This window comes from Argiope bruennichi, chromosome 6, assembly GCF_947563725.1.
Source record: "Argiope bruennichi chromosome 6, qqArgBrue1.1, whole genome shotgun sequence".
Taxonomy (NCBI): domain Eukaryota; kingdom Metazoa; phylum Arthropoda; class Arachnida; order Araneae; family Araneidae; genus Argiope; species Argiope bruennichi.
Genome location: NC_079156.1, coordinates 138,223,858 through 138,241,702, shown reverse-complemented (window position 1 = coordinate 138,241,702; position 17,845 = coordinate 138,223,858). Strand labels below are relative to the sequence as shown.

The following is a 17,845-nucleotide window of genomic DNA, read 5'->3' as shown; positions in this document are numbered from 1 at the left end:
GAAATTAAAGATTGGCTGCCGTTTTGGGGACAACGATATGATGAAGACAACGATATCGATGAAACCGACAAGTTTCAATACTTAGTCCAAGCAACTATCCGAATTCCAGAGCGAGGGAATTAGTTGAAAGTTTTCCCCCTACCTCCGGAAAGTATTGCAAGGCGATTGATTGTCTGAAATCTAGATTTGGCAGGGATGATTTGTTGGTAGAATATTACGTTAGAGAATTGTTAAAATTGACACTCGTATTTAATCTTAAAGAGAAACATGTTAAATTATCAACTGTTTATGACCGTCTTGAAACCCAGCTGAGATCAGTAGAAACTCTTGGCGTTACTACATCGAAGTATGCGGCCATGTTATTCCCCCTGGTCGAATCTTGTTTAAGTGAAGAAGTTTTAAGAGCCTGTCGGAGAAATGATAGAGGGGTGGATGGAATGGATGATGCGAAAGAATCTCGATTGGAAAGTTTGATGAAATTTTTGAAGAACGAAGTTGAAAATGAGGACAGGATAGCTCTTGCGATGCAAGGCTTCTCTTTGAAAGAAAATAACAAAAATATCAAGATTAAAAGAGACTTGCCGACAGCTGCGGAACTTTTTACAGGAAACCAAAAATCTGCTTTGAAGTGTGCATTTTGTGACAAGAACAATCATGAATCCAAAGAATGTCATGTTGCTCGAAATTTGGATTTAAATGAGAAAATGAAACGATTGAAGAAAAGAGGTTGCTGTTTCAGATGTTTAAGTAACGGTCACGTGTCAAAACTATGCAGGGTTCAAGTGAATTGTGGGAGCTGTGGTCAATGACATCATGCTGTGATATGCCCTGATAGAAAGATCGTTGAGTCTTCTAACTCTCAAGAAGCAACGGACAGTTCAATCAATTTTGGACAGTTCAATACATTGGCCGATCCCACATGTTCTACAAGTGTGTTTCTTCAAACCCTGGTAGTGTTTCTTCGGGGAGAAACACAAGATTTTACTGTGAGGGCCCTTATAGACACTGGAAGTCAGAAATCTTATATTACGAAAGAAGCTGCTAAGAAAATGAAGTATCCTGCATTGAAAGAAACAACTCTAATTCATACTTTGTTTGGAGGGATGCAAAATCCCCAGAAACATCCAGAATACAAGATTTTTATAAGTGATTTTTAAAAAAATTATCACTGCACTTTTAACGTATTTGATCAAGAGAAAATCTGGGCCGAAATTTGTCAGATACCAACTGGTTTCTGGTCAAAGAAACTAGAGGGTAATAGAATTCATCTAACGGATCAAGAATGTTTACCATCTTGTTCTTCATCCACAATCCATTTGCTTATTGGTGCTGACATAGCAGGAACATTGATGACAGGAAAAATCCTCAATTTAACTTGTGGATTAACTGCCATTGAGACTTTGCTTGGTTGGACACTTATGGGAAGAGCACCAAACAGTTCAGACTCTATAAGCATGACAGTGACAAACTTACTCATAAAAGATTGTAATATAAGTGACTTATGGAAGTTAGAAGCCATTGGAATTACTGATCCTGCTGGATCGAAAAAGAAGACTGAAATGCATCAAGGTACTTTAGATTATTTTCGAAACACTCTGACGATTGATGAGGAAGGGAGGTACGAAGTCGCCTTGCCTTGGGTAGGGATGACGAATATTTTCAGAGCGGTTATTACGTAACCAATATCAAAAAGTCACAAATACAAGTGATCAATACTTTTCAAAGAGGGGTGTGATTCAAATCCTTGATACGATCATACTGATGATATTTCGATTACAGGTTTTGGCTCACAATAGAAAGTAACAATCGATACGATATCACTGAAATTTGCCGGAGCGGTGACTTTACTGGAAAGTAAGAATCGATACGATCTGTCCAATGGAAGCTCTCGAAAGAAATCTGTGATTGGATTGAAAAGTGAACGGACCGGTTATTGGAATTATCGTATCGTATCATTGAATTGCATATCACTGAAATTTATCGGAGCGGTGATTTCACCGGAAAGTGCGAGGCTTCACTGGAAAGTCACCGTTCCACTTTACGAGAGTGACCGATATTCGTATTTGATGATGCGCTATTCCATACAGATCATTTTTAATTGCTCGTGACATGATTGACTTTGATTACATGTACTCTGTTTACTGCTGGCGCCATCTATTGGTAGAATATAGGACTAAAGTAAACATTTTAAAGAAATGACATATATTTTTAACTCATCTTTTCCAGAAAATAACTCACTCTAATAAATAAATTAAATAAATAGTTTTGAGAAAAAAAATTTAAGAAGTAAGCTGAAACAGATAAATTAATTCAATCACACGTTACTTAAATTAGTAAATTAAGTATTCATCACAATTAATAAATTTTATATTTAATATTAAGTAATAATTTTTAATTAATAATATGATTGAAATAACAGATATTTGGAACGCATATTTAAAAATAACAATAGCAATATTATTTGTTATTCAAAAAATCGTGGATTATGCATCTCTAGCCTTGGGTGTTAGAATTATCCCGGCTCCCTGACAACAGACAAATAGCCGAGAAACAACTTTCTTCTGTTTATAAAAAACTTGTAGAATCCGAGAAGGTTGGAGTATATGCAGATGTCTTTAAAAAATGGATTGCTGACGGTGTCATTGAAGAAATTGAAGATAAAAAGGAGTTAAATGTGCACTATCTCCAGCGCAAGCCTATATTTAAAGAGAACAGCAGTACTAAGAAAGTGAGGCCAATTTTCGATGCATCCGCACATATAAAGGGTACACCCTCATTGAATGCCTGCTTAGAAAGTGGTCCTAATTTAATTGAACTTGTCCCTTCCCTACTGAATCGTTTCCGGAAATTTCCTGTTGGAATAGCATCAGACATTGAGAAGGCATTTCTTCAGATCGGAATCAGAAAGAGGTTCGAAAACCAAAGACAAGGGAATGAAAATCTATAGACATCGTAGAGTTGTGTTTGATGTTACTTGCAGTCTATTCCTTTTAGCGGCAACTTTGAATTACCATCTGGAAAAAGCCCCTGAATAGTTCTTGAATAATTCGGAAATTTTGAAGAATTTATTTTATGTGGATAATTGTGTCTGCAGTTTGAAGAATATAGATGAAGCAGATACATTTATAATTGAATAGCAAGCGTTGATGTCTTTAGGAAAATTCAATCTACGAGGCTGGCAATCAAATACGTCACTTGAAATTATTGATCAACCCGACAAATACCAAACTGTACCCTTATTGGGCCTAAACTGGGACTTAAAACAAGATACTCTGTCTTGCATCATAAACTGTCCGAAAGATAAAAACCTGGTTCTTACTAAAAGAGGCCTGCTTTCTTTGGCTCAGAATATATTTGACCCTTTGGGTATATCTCCTCCCGTAACCATCATTTCAAAGTTTATGCTTCAAGAATCCTGGACTCTTGGACTTAAATGGGATGATGCCCTGCCAGAAGGTCTATCAAAACGATTTTGGAACTGACTGAAGGGTATAAAGAATCTTTCAGAGAATCTTTTAGAGAAACCGTCAGTATTCATGTCTTTTGTGATGCAAGTGCTAAAGCGTATGTCACTTGTATTTTCCTAAGAGTAGAGTTTCGTGATGAAGTGTTTGTTAGCTTTGTTCAGTCTCGAGCTAGAGTCTCGCCTTTAAAGAACTTAACGATCCACCTTCAACTTCTTTCTTCGCTGTCAATGGAAAATTTCATACTAGCGCTGAGGCGTTTTATTGCACGACGTGAACGACCTTCAGTAATATACTCAGATAATGGAACAAATTTTGTTGGAACAAGTAGACTATTTCATTGTATTAACAAGTAGTAAAAGAAGGGAAAAAGAAAGAAATTATTTGGAAATTTATACCACCATCAGCTCCATGGTGGGGAGGATGGTAGGAGTGCCTTATTGCCCTAGTAAAAGACCTTCTGAAGAAAGTTCTAGGCCGAGCATGCCTGCGTTACGAAGAATTGAATACAATTCTATGCGATTGCGAAGGCATCGTAAATTCAAGACCCATTACCTAAGTTTCTGAACACGATGATTTGGAACCTATAACACCATCTTCATTCCTCAGAGAATTTAGGGAAAATGGAATTCCAGATCTTGTCCACTTGAAACTATCTCCTGAGTACCTTCGCAATCGGTGGCTGTATAGGTGTAAACTGTAAGAAGATCTCAGAAGTCGATTCCGACTGGAATACTTGGGGCAGCTGAGGCAACAAACTAAGAAAATGATAGAAACCCACGATTTCAAGGTGAGAGAAGTGGTTATTGTTGAAGTAACCATCAAAAACGTCTGGCCTCTGAGGAAAATAACAGAAATATTTCTTTGTAAGGACGGTTCAGTTCATCTTGTGAAAGTAAAAACGAAAAACCGCGAATTTCTGAGACCTGTACAGCGTCTCTACGCCCTTGAGGTTCATACGCCTTCAGTAGAGAATCTACTAGAGAAGAGAGCATCTGAAATTGAAGATGAGAAAGAAGAGGCAGTACAACAGCAATATGTTGAAAATCTTGAGAAGCTACCAGAATCGGACAAAACGTCTCTATCAAATAAATCTAAATACCATGAAAACCCATTTCGGCCGTAAGATTCAAGCTCCCAAACGACTGTACCTGTGAATTTTTTGGACTAAAAAGCATTTTGAGTTTTCTTGAAAATAAAAACCCAAAAGGTGGGAGTGTCGCGTGAATCCGCGATCGTTGACGAAGCGAGTAACAACTCAACTCCGTATTGGAATTTTAAAAAAACTTGGAATTAAAAAACTTGAAAAACTGAAAACGTTGTGATCAGCAGTTGAAAAGATTCTGAACTATTTTCTTTCGGAAATGCAGTCATTTAAATTTAATATGTATATAGAATAACTTGTCTTGCCGTAGAAAAAAATGTTATAGTGTATTTTTTCAAGGAGAGTAGTTTTTTTCAACACAGTAAAAGAACCCGTGTACCCTAGGCGAGTACACGACAGAATGGTTGTTGTCTCTGGAGGCTTGTCCTTATGATACTTGAAATCTATTCAGTTCTATGATTTAATTTATGCCCTTAATACGATGATAACAGAAAGATTATATTAAAATAAGTAAACAGATTGTGTAAATGATATTCATCATAAACTCTAAATTTCAAAACAAACGAGATGAAACTGAAACAAGGTTTGGCTGATGCATGATGATGCGAAAATACTTTTCCTATGAAAGAACCTGGTGATTTGAAATGAAAAATGCATCAAGAAAATCATGAAGCATGTAAAATGAAATATAATTAAAAATTTTTTGAAAAGAAGTAAAAAAAAAAACAAGCGTTTCATCCTAAAACAGATAAGAAACATTACTAGTTTTAAAATTAAAGAAAAAAAATACACGAAAATTTTTTGAAAGCATAAAATTTAGTAAATTTTTATACATTTGAAATTGAATTGAAATAATAATTTCACTCCAATTTAATATAGCTTGAAATAGTTTTAAATTATCAGTTAAAATGTCAATATCTATGACCGTAGAAAATTTTTTAGCATGAGTTCAAGTGAAGTGGTAGCTTAGCTATTCGCAAAATTCTCATCATAACGTGAGCATCCGTGCATTTCTCGGGTAAGTATTTTTTTTCAATCTAATTTAATCTTTTGTATATATAAATAATATTGAGAGACAAAGGATTTTAAAATACTAAACAGTGATTCAATTTTAATTTAGAATTGATATTTTAATTTCATATCAAATGAATATTATTTAATAATCCAAAGAAGATGATTCTAAATAGACCCATGCCATCGGAATATTTTTTCGCCGTATTTTATATTGTGACGTTATGTCAAAATTTATAAAGTGGAAACATCTTCATCAGAATTTTACATTCTAATTAGGCATATAAATGATCATCGAACATTTATTTAGCTAACTGTATGTCTTAGTGCAGCTCCACTCATACATTTTAATTTCGTTGCGGTACATTAATTCTTGTAAATAATTCGAATTCATTTGAAACACCTTGTTATCTTTACCACGTGTTACTTTTACCACATTTTCTGAATTTGTTCATATTAATTTACTATCGGAAATTGACTTTTCTTAAATGATGTGTCGTTTTTATCGAAAACTAATTCGATTAACTGTAGATAAGTAATAGTTTTTGCATGTTAAAAAGTTTTTGGCTTGCCACTTATCCCAGGGAGTGTCTATTCGAAATTAAACGACGGATGGCTTAATACATTCACTTAGCATAAGTTTTATTAATGATAAGACAATTTTATTTTGCAAATGAAATTTATTAAAAATTAGTGTGCATTGTTAATTGGGAAATAAGATGACAGGATTCTGTACAGAAATATATTTAGCTTATTTTAGATTGATGAAAATTAAGTCTCAGAATCATTTTTCAAACACATTCTTTTTTCAGTCCTTAAAACTTGAAACAGATCCTTGTACTACTAAGATGGGCAGGGAGGACCGAGCTACCTGGAAAAGCAACTATTTTCTTAAGTTGGTGGTATGTATTGACTAGTCAATCTTAATTATTATTATTTTGAAAAATTAACTGCAATTTTTTTCTCATTTTATTGAATAGACTGATTTGTTTTCAAATCTTGCAGCAACTTTTGGACGAATATCCCAAGTGTTTTATTGTGGGAGTAGACAATGTTGGTTCTAGGCAAATGCAACATATCAGGCTCTCATTGCGGAAGCATGCTGTGCTTCTCATGGGAAAGAATACAATGATCAGAAAGGCTATACGTGGGCACATGGAAAATAATCCTGCCCTTGAAAAGTATGTCAATATTTGTTTTAGTTCAATAATGACTTCATCTTAATTTTAAAAATTGTATTATTTATTAGATCCTCAACTTTACCTTAGTTTAAATTATTAGACTTGTTTATTAGATCTTGAACTTGTGAGCATCTGCTGAAATTTTGTGCCATGATGATAGATATGGAATGAAAACTATACCTAGTCAGAGCTAGAAATAGCTGAACCCACTGATTTGCTGGTATAGAATTAGGATTCTAATTGCCTTGTGGCAGTCTGAGCACATTAATAAAGTTTTAATTAGAATTAATTTATCTTGTTTCCTTTTTAATTCTGACTTTTTTTATGTAGGCTGCTTCCTCATATCCGAGGTAATGTGGGCTTTGTCTTTACCAAAGAAGACTTGGTTGATGTTCGGGACAAGATTATGGACAATAAGGTTAAGGCTCCCGCACGTGCTGGTGCTATTGCTCCTTGTGATGTGATCCTTCAACCACAGAATACAGGGTTAGGTCCTGAAAAAACATCTTTCTTCCAGGCCTTGCAAATCCCAACTAAAATTTCTAAGGGAACCATTGAAATCTTAGTAAGTATAACAATAAAATGCTTAAAATTTTCTCTTGAAAAAATATGAAATGTATTAGAACTATGTACATGAAGGATTTGGATAGATAATTTTTACAAGCATATTAAGATGCAAATGATGTGTATATATTAATGCTGAGGTCAAATGTTGAAAAATTGGTTCCGAATTGGCTGCTTTTCTGTATAGTTACTTCGATGTGCTTTTTAAAAAAATGCAACAGTTTTAAAAATAGGTATAGTAGTTTTGTTTAACAAATCTAAATTGCTGTATAACTGAATCTGCAATAAAGTTTGAAATTGCTTGTGTATTTTATCATTGATGTTATAGTGTAGCGAGTAGCAGATTAACGTCTGCAGCTTGCTTCACTTGTGGTGATGGAGCTACTTGAGCTTGTGTAGCACAGTCCATTCCGCTGCATCGTAAAGCAAAGAAGTTTGTGACTGTAATAGCTATAAACGGAAGCTATATATATTCCATCCCTACTCACAGTCTCTCTGGGACAGTGACTGGGTAGGAAGACCATATAAAGCATAATTTTTAATTGAATTTTTTTTGTTACAAATTTTGCAGTGATGACAATAAATTCTGAAATTTACACTTTGTCAGAGCCAGAAATGGCTGAACCCACTGACATATGAGGTGTATGTTTGTGATTAAAGTTGCCTTTTGGCTGTCTGAGCATAAAGATGCAAGTGAGAAGTGAACGTGTTTGTTTGCTTTTCAGACATGATTGTGAATTGCGTCGTAAGTTCAGTTTTTGTTTCCTATGCTTTTTATGTCTGGTTTTTGCACTAGTTATCAAATTGATTCTTTTCCTTATCTATTAACAAATATTGATGTTATAGTGAAGCAGGCAGCAGATTGACATCTGTAGCCTGCTTCACTTGTGGTGATGGAGCTACTTGAGCTTGTGTAGCATAGTCCAATCCACTGCATCGTAAAGTAAAGAAGTTTGTGGCTTTAATGGCTATGAACGGAAGCCATATATATTCCATCCCTACTCGCAGTCTCTCTGGGACAGTGACTGGGTAGGAAGACCATATAGGGTACAGTTTTACTAATATTTAAATATTAATACATAATAGTATATGAAATTAATTTTGTTCTGTTTTAGTATTTTAACACTTTATGCAGGGTACAATGGAAGTCTGCATTGTAGTAATAATTAGGGAGTCAGATGGGAGATTAAGGTTAAACATTCACTTCTGCTAGTTATAGTCTGTCATTTTACCTTTCTGATTATACTTATGCAGTACAGTATGGGTTTTTGAGGCATTTTTGGTTACTTTTGACTTATGTTAATTCAGGATTTTACTTTTACTGATAAGTTATTTTATTCTAGTTGCACCAATGATGAAGTAATTTGCGTCTGATTGGTACTAAGCATGGGTAAATGCCTGCTACCTGCTATTGCTGGTGTCAAATGTCGATAATTGTTACTGAGGTGTCTGTTTTTCTTTCTGTGTGGATGTAATAACATTGATTTTTTTATGACTTCCTCCCCCTGTTTCAGTTTCTCAGGGGTGTTTGTGCTCCGGGGAAACCCCGGAATTCCGGGGATTTTGAACTTCGATACCCGGAAATTCCGGGGATCGTCGTTCAAAAGGAAGTAGGAATAATAATGAATTATTTATTTTGATCTGGGTAATTTTGTTTGCTTTCAAAGCAGAAAACGCAAGGTCAGTGTGTGTAGTGAAAACTTTTCCTTTCTTTCTCCAAAGGCAGTGATAATGCGTGAAAAGGGGAAAAAAACTTCTTTTTTGTTCTTTCCTTATTGCGAGTTATGACTCATTCCCCCGGTTCTCGGACATTCTCTTCTGGATTCTTTTCGGCAAGTAGGCGCGGCAGAAAAAAAAAAGGGAGAGACTTCGTTCGACCAGATGTGCAATCATGTGACCTGGGTTCAAAGGTCTTAATTTTGCAAAATTAATGGTTATTAATTTTGCAAAAAAAGTAATTCATTGAACTTTTATAATTAGGTCATTCAATACTTCATAATCGTAATTTTTCATTTCTCCCCCCCCCCCCCTTCTCGAAACTCCAAAATGTCGGTAGTAAGTCCGTAAAAGTTTCAGGGGATTTTTTGGGGTCCCACAAACACCCCTGGTTTCTATTAACATTAATATGTTTAGTGTTTCAAGGTTTACCGGCTGGAAGAAATGTCTTTCGTTTGTATGTGTAATCTCTAAAAATTTTAAATTTTTAATTATAATGTAACATAGTAATAGTATTGTAGCAGCAGCTGACCTTTATAGCCTGCTTTTTTTGTGGTATTGAAGCTATTTGATAATCATAGTCCATTCCACTATATCATAAAGCAAAGTATGTTACTGTAAAAGACTATGAACAAAAGTTACATATATTTCTAATCCCTACTCAGTCTGAGACAAGGCCATGTAAAACAATTTTTAAATGGATTCATTATTAAATTTTGCAGTTATGACAATAATTGTTAAAATTATACCCTGACAGAGCCTTAAAAGGCTGGACCTATTGGCATATGGGTGTGTGTGCTTATTATTAAGGTTGTCTTTTGGCAGTCTGAACATAAAAAGAGATGTTAGAAGATTGCACATTTTTAGCTTTTGAATTGCGACACCTTTTTGTAGATTGCATCATTATTGGAATTGAATGTTATATTTAATCAATTTTCATTAAGGGAAAGTCTTTGTTAGTTGAATAAAAAAAATATTTTTTGTTTATAGCATTTTTCGTTTTTGGCTTATGCACTAATTATCAAACTGTTAAAACTTTTACTGTGTTAACAAATATTGATGTTAGAGTGTTTCGGGCAGCGGATTGACATCTGTAGCCTGCTTCACTTGTGGTGATGGAGCTACTTGATCTTGTGTAGCATAATCCACTCCACTGCATCATAAAGCAAAGAAGTTTGTGGCTATAATGGCTATGAACAGAAGCCATATATATTCCATCCCTACTCACAGTCTCTGGGACAGTGACTGGGTAGGAAGACCATATAGGGTACAGTTTTACTAATATTTAAATATTAATGCATAATAGCCTATGAAATTAATTTCATTCTGTGTTGATTGCATTTTATCCTATTTGATTGTATTAAATTGTTGGTTAAGAATATTTATTACTATATCTTTAATCTGCTTAATGGTGAATTTATGAATATTGTATTGTAATAATTTGTGTTAATGTTCCTGTTAACTATGCTAAAAAGGGGAAGGCATGGATAACAATACCCTTCTCTCATCATGCCTAATTAAATTATGCTGTCTATTTCAACATATAACTGGAATTTGAGAGTATAATGAATTGAAATTTCTTTGCATGCTATGTTTCAGTTCTTTATTTCAATATCAGATTGTGCTTTTAATTTTATAATAGGTACCATTATATACCTAGAGATAATTTAAAATGTATGAATTATTTATTTAAAAAAGTTTGGTAATTTTCTATTTCAGTGTTTTGAGGTAGTATTGTCTTTCTAGAAGATAGGGTTGGTCTACATTGTTGTAATATTTAGATTAGGGATTTGGTAGGAGAAATCATTTTATGATTGAGCATTAATTTCTGTGAGCCATAGGGTCAGCAGTTGTGCTGTACACTACTGGTCTTTTTTTTTTTTTTTTTTTTAATTTGGTTTTGAGAGACTAGATAGCAACTCAAGTTTTTGATTACAGATAATTTTTTATTCTAGCACCACTGATGAAGTAATTTGCATCTGATTGACTCTAAGCATAGGTAAATGCCTGCTACCTGCTAATGCTAGTGTCAGATGTTGATAATTGATACTGGGGTGTCTGGGTTTTTTGTTTTGTTTGTGTGTAATAGTATTGAATTTTGCCAACTATTTTTTTCCCCTATTAAGTTCCTCAGGTGAATTTGACCTGTTGCTGGATGTGATATGTTTGGTTTATATTATTAACTACTGGGAATCATTCATCACTGCAAAAGAATTCATCTGTATTAACCATTTTAATATGGTAACTTACTGTTGATGTAATAGTATTTTAGGACAGCAAATTGATCTGTGTAGCCTGCTTGCATACGATATTAATTATTTAATATTTACACCACCATATCATAATTTGCATCTATCGTGCTTGGGAATGAAAGATATTTTCGATTCCTATACATAGTCCCTTTGAGACAACTGTATAGGAAGACCATATAGAATGTAAACTTGTATTGTAGGAGATATCTATTGATCTTTCATGATGAGATTATGAGCATTGGGCTATGATCTATAATGATTCAAAATGCTTGTTCTGAATATTACCTTGAAAAAAGTTAATAAATATTTTTAAATTGAAACTGTAAAACATTTATGATTTAACGTATTCTGTTATCTGTTATTCTAGACTGTGTGAAACTTATTTTGAAAGTATTGGTATTGCACGAGCTGGAATGGATGGATTGTTGTATTGACAAACTTTTACAGAGCTATACAAGTTTATTGGTGTCTTTTGTGATGGTTATATGATGAGATTATGAGCATTGGGCTATGATTTTGATGATTCTAAATGCTTTACTGATATGACCATTCGGTATCCTTAATTGTTATGATTTTAATCTGTTGATGTCATTTGTATTCATATGTTAGCATCATCTCTATTAATGTTGTTAGCTTTTTTTAAATTATTGAAGTTATTATTTAGAAGTATACTTTGTAATTATTTTTTTTTAAACATTTAAGAATGTTCTCATTTTTATTTCTAGAATGAGATTCATTTAATTAAGAAGGAGGACAAGGTAGGAGCCTCCGAAGCAACATTGTTGAACATGTTAAATGTCTCCCCATTTACGTATGGTTTGAAAATCCGGCAAGTCTACGATTCTGGTACTGTGTTCTCTCCTGAAATCTTGGACATCACTAACGAAGATCTGCGTGCTAAATTCATGGAGGTATGTATTTCTTGAAAATTGGGCCTTAGAAAGGTCAAGATGCTTGTATACATTTTAATTTTTTAATTTATTTTCCAATTTAGGGTGTAATGAATGTTGCAGCTGTGTCCTTGGAAATTGGTTATCCAACTTTAGCATCTGTACCTCATTCCATAGTAAATGGCTTGAAGAACCTTATTGCCATTGCTGTTGAAACTGATATAACTTTCAAAGAGGCAGAAATGGTAGGTTTTGAATTTTACTAAATATGATAGCATTTTTAAAAAAAACTTGATTTTGTTCCTAAACTTTTTCATGTACCAATTAAAATTTTAAATCTTTCGTAAGCTTTAAATATGTAATTTAGGAAGAGTGATATTTTACTCTGATCTATTGGGGTTTTTTCTCTCCTTCTAAAGGACTTACTTTGCGAAAGGTATTTCTTAAACAATAGGTAATGGTAATCTTTTAAAAATAATGCTTATTGAGCAACCAAGTTTTTCCTAGAAAGGAAAGACTGAAAATACCAACCAGTGGACAAATAATCTCCCCTTACTGTAAAAATTAATCTTTGCTCATGAAATAGTGTAATAGTAAAAAAATAATTGTCTTCCAAGTCAATTTTTTTAGAAAATAAGATGAAGATTGTTGTAGAAAAACCTAAAAGAATTAAAGATTTGTCTTGCCATTGTATGGTAAGTCAGTCAACATTCTTAGTTTTAAATTATAAATAACAGATTGTATTAAATATTTATAAAAAAAAACTTTGATAAATCAAGATGATTTCCTTGATTAATATTACTTCAAAATTTTCAAAAAATTAGTCTTAAGTTTTGTTAATATTCTCAAAATATGAGAACTGCTATAAAATCATGATGGTTTGGACAATGTTTTAAATGGTTAAATATATATACTTGCTTGTACATAGCAATTGATCATGTGATATAACGTTTATTACAAAATTTGTACATCTATTTAGCTCAACTTTACTTTTAAAGTGTACTTAAATACTTCTGCAGGAATTCCTCATATATCAATATTCATTGGACATTTTCTTTTCAGGCTAAAGAATATCTGAAAGATCCTTCCAAGTTTGCTGCTGCCGCCGCTGCGGCTGCCCCTGCTGCAGGTGGTGGTGGTGAAGCTAAGAAAGAAGAAGCCAAGAAAGAGGAAGAACCTGAGGAATCTGAAGATGATGACATGGGTTTTGGACTTTTTGATTAACATCTGAAGAGTGTATAATAAAACTTTTCATTCTTGTATTGTTTGGTTCTTCATTATGCACTATATGCGTGATCACTAGTGCACTCAAGATATCTGAAAATCTTTAACATTAGAATTGTTACGCTGTGTTGTTAATATTGAATATGGGTATGTCTAATTGCTTATAGATTAACAAATGAACAGCTTAATCTCTTGAGGAACATATTTCTCACATTTAGAGAAAGGATCTTGTAATTATAGTGGTAAAAATAAGGATTGCAGAAGGGGAATATATATTATTAAATATTTAATTATAAAAGCAAGTCTTGGTATGTAAAATCAAACATTAAAACAACATATTGCATCTACTTTGACAGGGTGTGTAGCATTGCAAGAAGTGCTTAATTTTCTCGAAGTGTAAAGACATAATCTTTTTTATTTTGTTTACGTACATGTAATTTGAAAGAGTAAGAGCTTATTTATTATTTTATCAAAAAAAGAGAAGGGGAGAATTCGGACATGTAATCCAGCAGTGCCAATACTTAAGATAACTCTCGTGTGACTTTCCACACCCTCTTTCTTCAATGCTCATTGCAATTTATTGAAATACCGGAATATTTATCCGGAAGGGGCAGTAAGAAATATGTGCTATGCTATGTGTTGCGGTTTGGAAAACGTTCGGAAAAAGTTTTTTTTTTGAAACATTAAAGAATGTTTGACATGTTGAATTTCTTTAAGCTATGTCTAGTATGTTTACCCTTTCATGTGTTGTGAAAGAATACGCAGATTGGTCCGATCAAAAACCAAGTACAGCAGGATGAATATGGTGCACTAATGAGATACATTGAACATGGTAGAAGTTGCTGTAAAAACATTTGCAGTGAAAGCTCTTGAGTATGTTGCACATTATTCGATCTTCATTCTCTTTAATATGTTATTTTGGAACAATCTTAAAGGGAGAAAAAAAATATATGCTAGTTCTGCTACTTAATATTTTTAATGATGTGAAATAAGTTATTTTAAATTTGCATTCTTCAGGATTTGCGTACTATAATTTTATTAAGATTTTCCTCTTTTTTTTATATATATATATTATAGAATTTCGCCCCCCCCCCCCCCCCCAATGAAATATCCGTTTGCATATAAAGGTTTGACCTGATTGAGAGAGCAATGCGTAACATAGGCCGAGATAACCTGGCTGGTAGGACTGGATTCGCATCCCTAGGATAGCGAGTTTGAACCCCGCCGACCGAAAACTCCGTTTATAAGGTGGTTTGTGCACTTATAAATCTGTTGTGGTCACAAAGGCACTGGATCAGAGGCGATCGTTCTCAGATTCAAGTCTAAATTAATGATCTGTGAATGAAGTCCTCCCCGTAAGAAAGGTTGTGAGGCATGAGTAGCCGAGTCGTACTTTTGTCTCTATATGGCGCTAGTGAAAAACGCTAACTCTCGGCTTAAAATCGTGGACTTGTCTATGACAAGTGCCGTAAGAAGTAACGTATAAACTATTATGATTTATCGAACACATTTCAAGAAGGATATTTGATTTCCGAATATGACATAGCTTAGAAAGGCGATAAAGTCCAAGATAATATATATAAAATAATTTATAGAATTCGTATAAAACATGACATACTGTCGTCAATTTCATGGCAGTTTTATTATGGTAGCCATTTCTGAATACTTTGCTCTTATCTTCATAAGACTGAAATTAAAATTTCAGAATATAGTACAGGAGGAAATAAACTGGTAGCTGATTAATTTTAAGAAGTATTAAAAAAAAGATTTTTATTGTTAATCTTATAAAAGTTAACTTGATTTTTTAGTATAGATAATTTTTCATTCTTATAATTTTCTTGTTTTTGTGGGAAAAAAAAAATTTGTTTTACAATAGAAGAGGGGTGCAAATATAGAAATAAATATTAAAATTTTAGAAAATGCACATTTAAAATGAATGAAAAATATTTGTCAATAAAAATGATACATTGTTATAAAGAAAATACACGGCTTTACATATGTGTACATGTACAAAGATGGTTAAGGTGCTTAAAAGTGCTTGATTTTTGTAGCAGTTACTCGCTACGCACCTTGTTTCACTGAACAAACAATATAAAGTAGTGCAATTTACATATTACTACTATATATTGTATTACTAATTTGATAACAAGAATTCTGGTCTCTTGATTTTTCTCTGTTTATAATAGTCCTCCTATATGTTCCATTTTCATAAAATTGGAACAAGACTGTTCAATAACACTTGGCAAATTCCAGTTCATTCGGAATAAGAGTGACCTAGTAATTTGCCTACAATGTTTATACTCGTGACGCTCCGCATTGGAAAAGAGTTCACCATCCATTTTGATTTTAAAATGCGCAGAAATTTATCATAAATTTCGGAATTCCTTTTTTTTTTTTTATCAGTATGTATTTAAAATTATTCTCAAGTTAGAGATCTGTTAAGTATTTTGTGAATAAAACGAAACGATTGATATAATGAATTCCACTTCGGCTAGAACCGGTCTTCCAGGTCAAATATTTGCCTCGTTTTTTTTTGTACTTTTCCGCCAACTTTGCTTCATTCAGTTCGCAACTGTTATTATCATAACTCGTACTTTTTTATTCTCGTTTTTTTACCAGATGATATTTTTGATACTGTTAATTACATTATTAGGTTTGATTGTGAATATTTATTCAATTCGTCATTTTTATTCACTGAAAAAAATGTTATCACCGACTGCACTGTACACACCTTCAAGACGAGTGAAACCAATAAAAAGTACAGCATGCTGAAACGGTAGTGGGACAAATGCGTACAACCATTTGCGTACGGATCATAAAAGGCCAATAAATCATGCGTAGCTCTTTGAAAAAAAGGGGGTAGGGAGCGATTAGTCTAGGTTTGCTAAAACATATGTTTTCTGTTGGCAAAAGTATTTGGCGAGAAAATGTATTGATATTTTAACTAAATTTTGATACTTAAACACAAGGAAAAAACTTTTGTCTCTATGTGTATATACTGGCGCTGTACACACCAGGTCGTCTGCCTATCAAATTTGGCAAATATATACTTTGGATGGTAGGAAAGTGATTTTTTGAATTTTTAATTACAATTTTAATTAATCAAAAATTAAGATAAATATTTTTTTCCGTGATAACTTTCTAAAAATTTACAGTAAAAAATAGTTTTTACTTGCAAATCATATCAATTCTCTGCATTATTTATTCACAGTCAAAGTATGTTAAATATAGTTCTCAAATGAAAATCAATAAAGTTTAAAAGAAAATCTGAAACAGAAACACCTGAACTTAACTATTACCATCACAAGCGATTCCAATTGTTTTAAGATAAGTTGATTATTTAAATGTGCATTTCAGCCAATTAATAACACACAAGTCAATAAGAGAATTTAACAGTTGATAAATTTGCTACTATTTGAAATTAAATCTGTTCAAAGCTTTTGATAAATCTAGTAATCAAATAAATAATTCATATACACATGAAATAAATAACTTAAGAAGCCTGATATAGTTATAAAAATACATTTTATCTTATATTTAAAAATCTAGTATTCTCGTTTATATGAAAACTTTATCTTTTCATACGTAAATATAAACGGAAGATCTTGACTATAAAACATACATGCTATCTAAGATCAGTATTCTTTTTACAGAATAAAAATACGCAAGTACTGATAAACCAATAAAATGAATGTTGTTTAAAAAATTTTAATATAATTTACATTAGAGATAACATTATTTTTTGTATTAATATTTTCAAATGCACTGAATTGCATATTTCTTTCTCCCAAATATACGTGTGTTAAATTTAGTATCTCTACATCCAATGGTCGATATTTTAAATCGATTGATGGATGCATATATATACATTCACTTTTATTCTTGGAAGAAAATCTTATTTTGTTAATTAAAACTTCTAGATTAAAGTCTGAATATTCCACACTTTAATTTTTGAATAATTTTAAACGAAAAATTTGGAAATACCTGTGAAATTTAAAGTATATGCTTCCGTGTTTAAAGTCAATTTTTTCCATTCCCTCCCCACCTCCCTCCTTTATGTGTGTGTGCGTGTTTGCGCGCGCGTATGTTATCAGGTATTTTGTTATTTAAGTTCCTAAATCAGTCCATATTTTATTTTATGAATTAAAAATAAAATTCGGGATATTTTAATGGAACATTACAACTGAAAATGGAATAATAATACGTAAGAAAGCATTTTTTAAACTTTTCCCGAATTTACTATTTATTTGATTTTTATAATATCGCAATATATTGAATATTATTTTAAAATATTCTTAGTATGATTTCTTTTATCTTTTGTGACATCGTTACAAATTTAGATCATTTTTAAACGCTGTATTCTCTTATTTTTCCATTGATGATGTAAATTTTGAAAGTAGAATGCATAAGAACCTTATAAAGAATACTTATGATAAAT

At 32.6% G+C, this 17,845-nt stretch overlaps 1 protein-coding gene across 1 annotated transcript; it reads left to right on the top strand.

Annotated features, from left to right (window-relative positions):
• Nucleotides 1-5,490: 5,490 nt before the first annotated feature.
• On the top strand, nt 5,491-13,445 carry LOC129971615 (60S acidic ribosomal protein P0-like). The gene is made up of 7 exons (XM_056085552.1): nt 5,491-5,587; nt 6,393-6,482; nt 6,586-6,761; nt 7,092-7,326; nt 12,019-12,204; nt 12,288-12,428; nt 13,246-13,445. The coding sequence occupies exons 2-7, from the start codon at nt 6,429-6,431 to the stop codon at nt 13,405-13,407; spliced, it is 954 nt and encodes a 317-aa protein (XP_055941527.1). The 5' UTR covers nt 5,491-5,587; nt 6,393-6,428; the 3' UTR covers nt 13,408-13,445.
• The last annotated feature ends 4,400 nt before the right edge of the window (nt 13,446-17,845 follow it).

What these genes read in the sequence shown, in the direction of transcription:
- LOC129971615 (XM_056085552.1), top strand. Translation starts at nt 6,429, where the DNA reads ATGGGCAGGGAGGACCGAGCTACCTGGAAAAGCAACTATTTTCTTAAG. An exon ending in ACTATTTTCTTAAGTTGGTG is followed by an intron (nt 6,483 to 6,585) that starts GTATGTATTGAC and finishes CAAATCTTGCAG; the next exon opens with CAACTTTTGGACGAATATCC. An exon ending in CTTTCAAAGAGGCAGAAATG is followed by an intron (nt 12,429 to 13,245) that starts GTAGGTTTTGAA and finishes TTTTCTTTTCAG; the next exon opens with GCTAAAGAATATCTGAAAGA.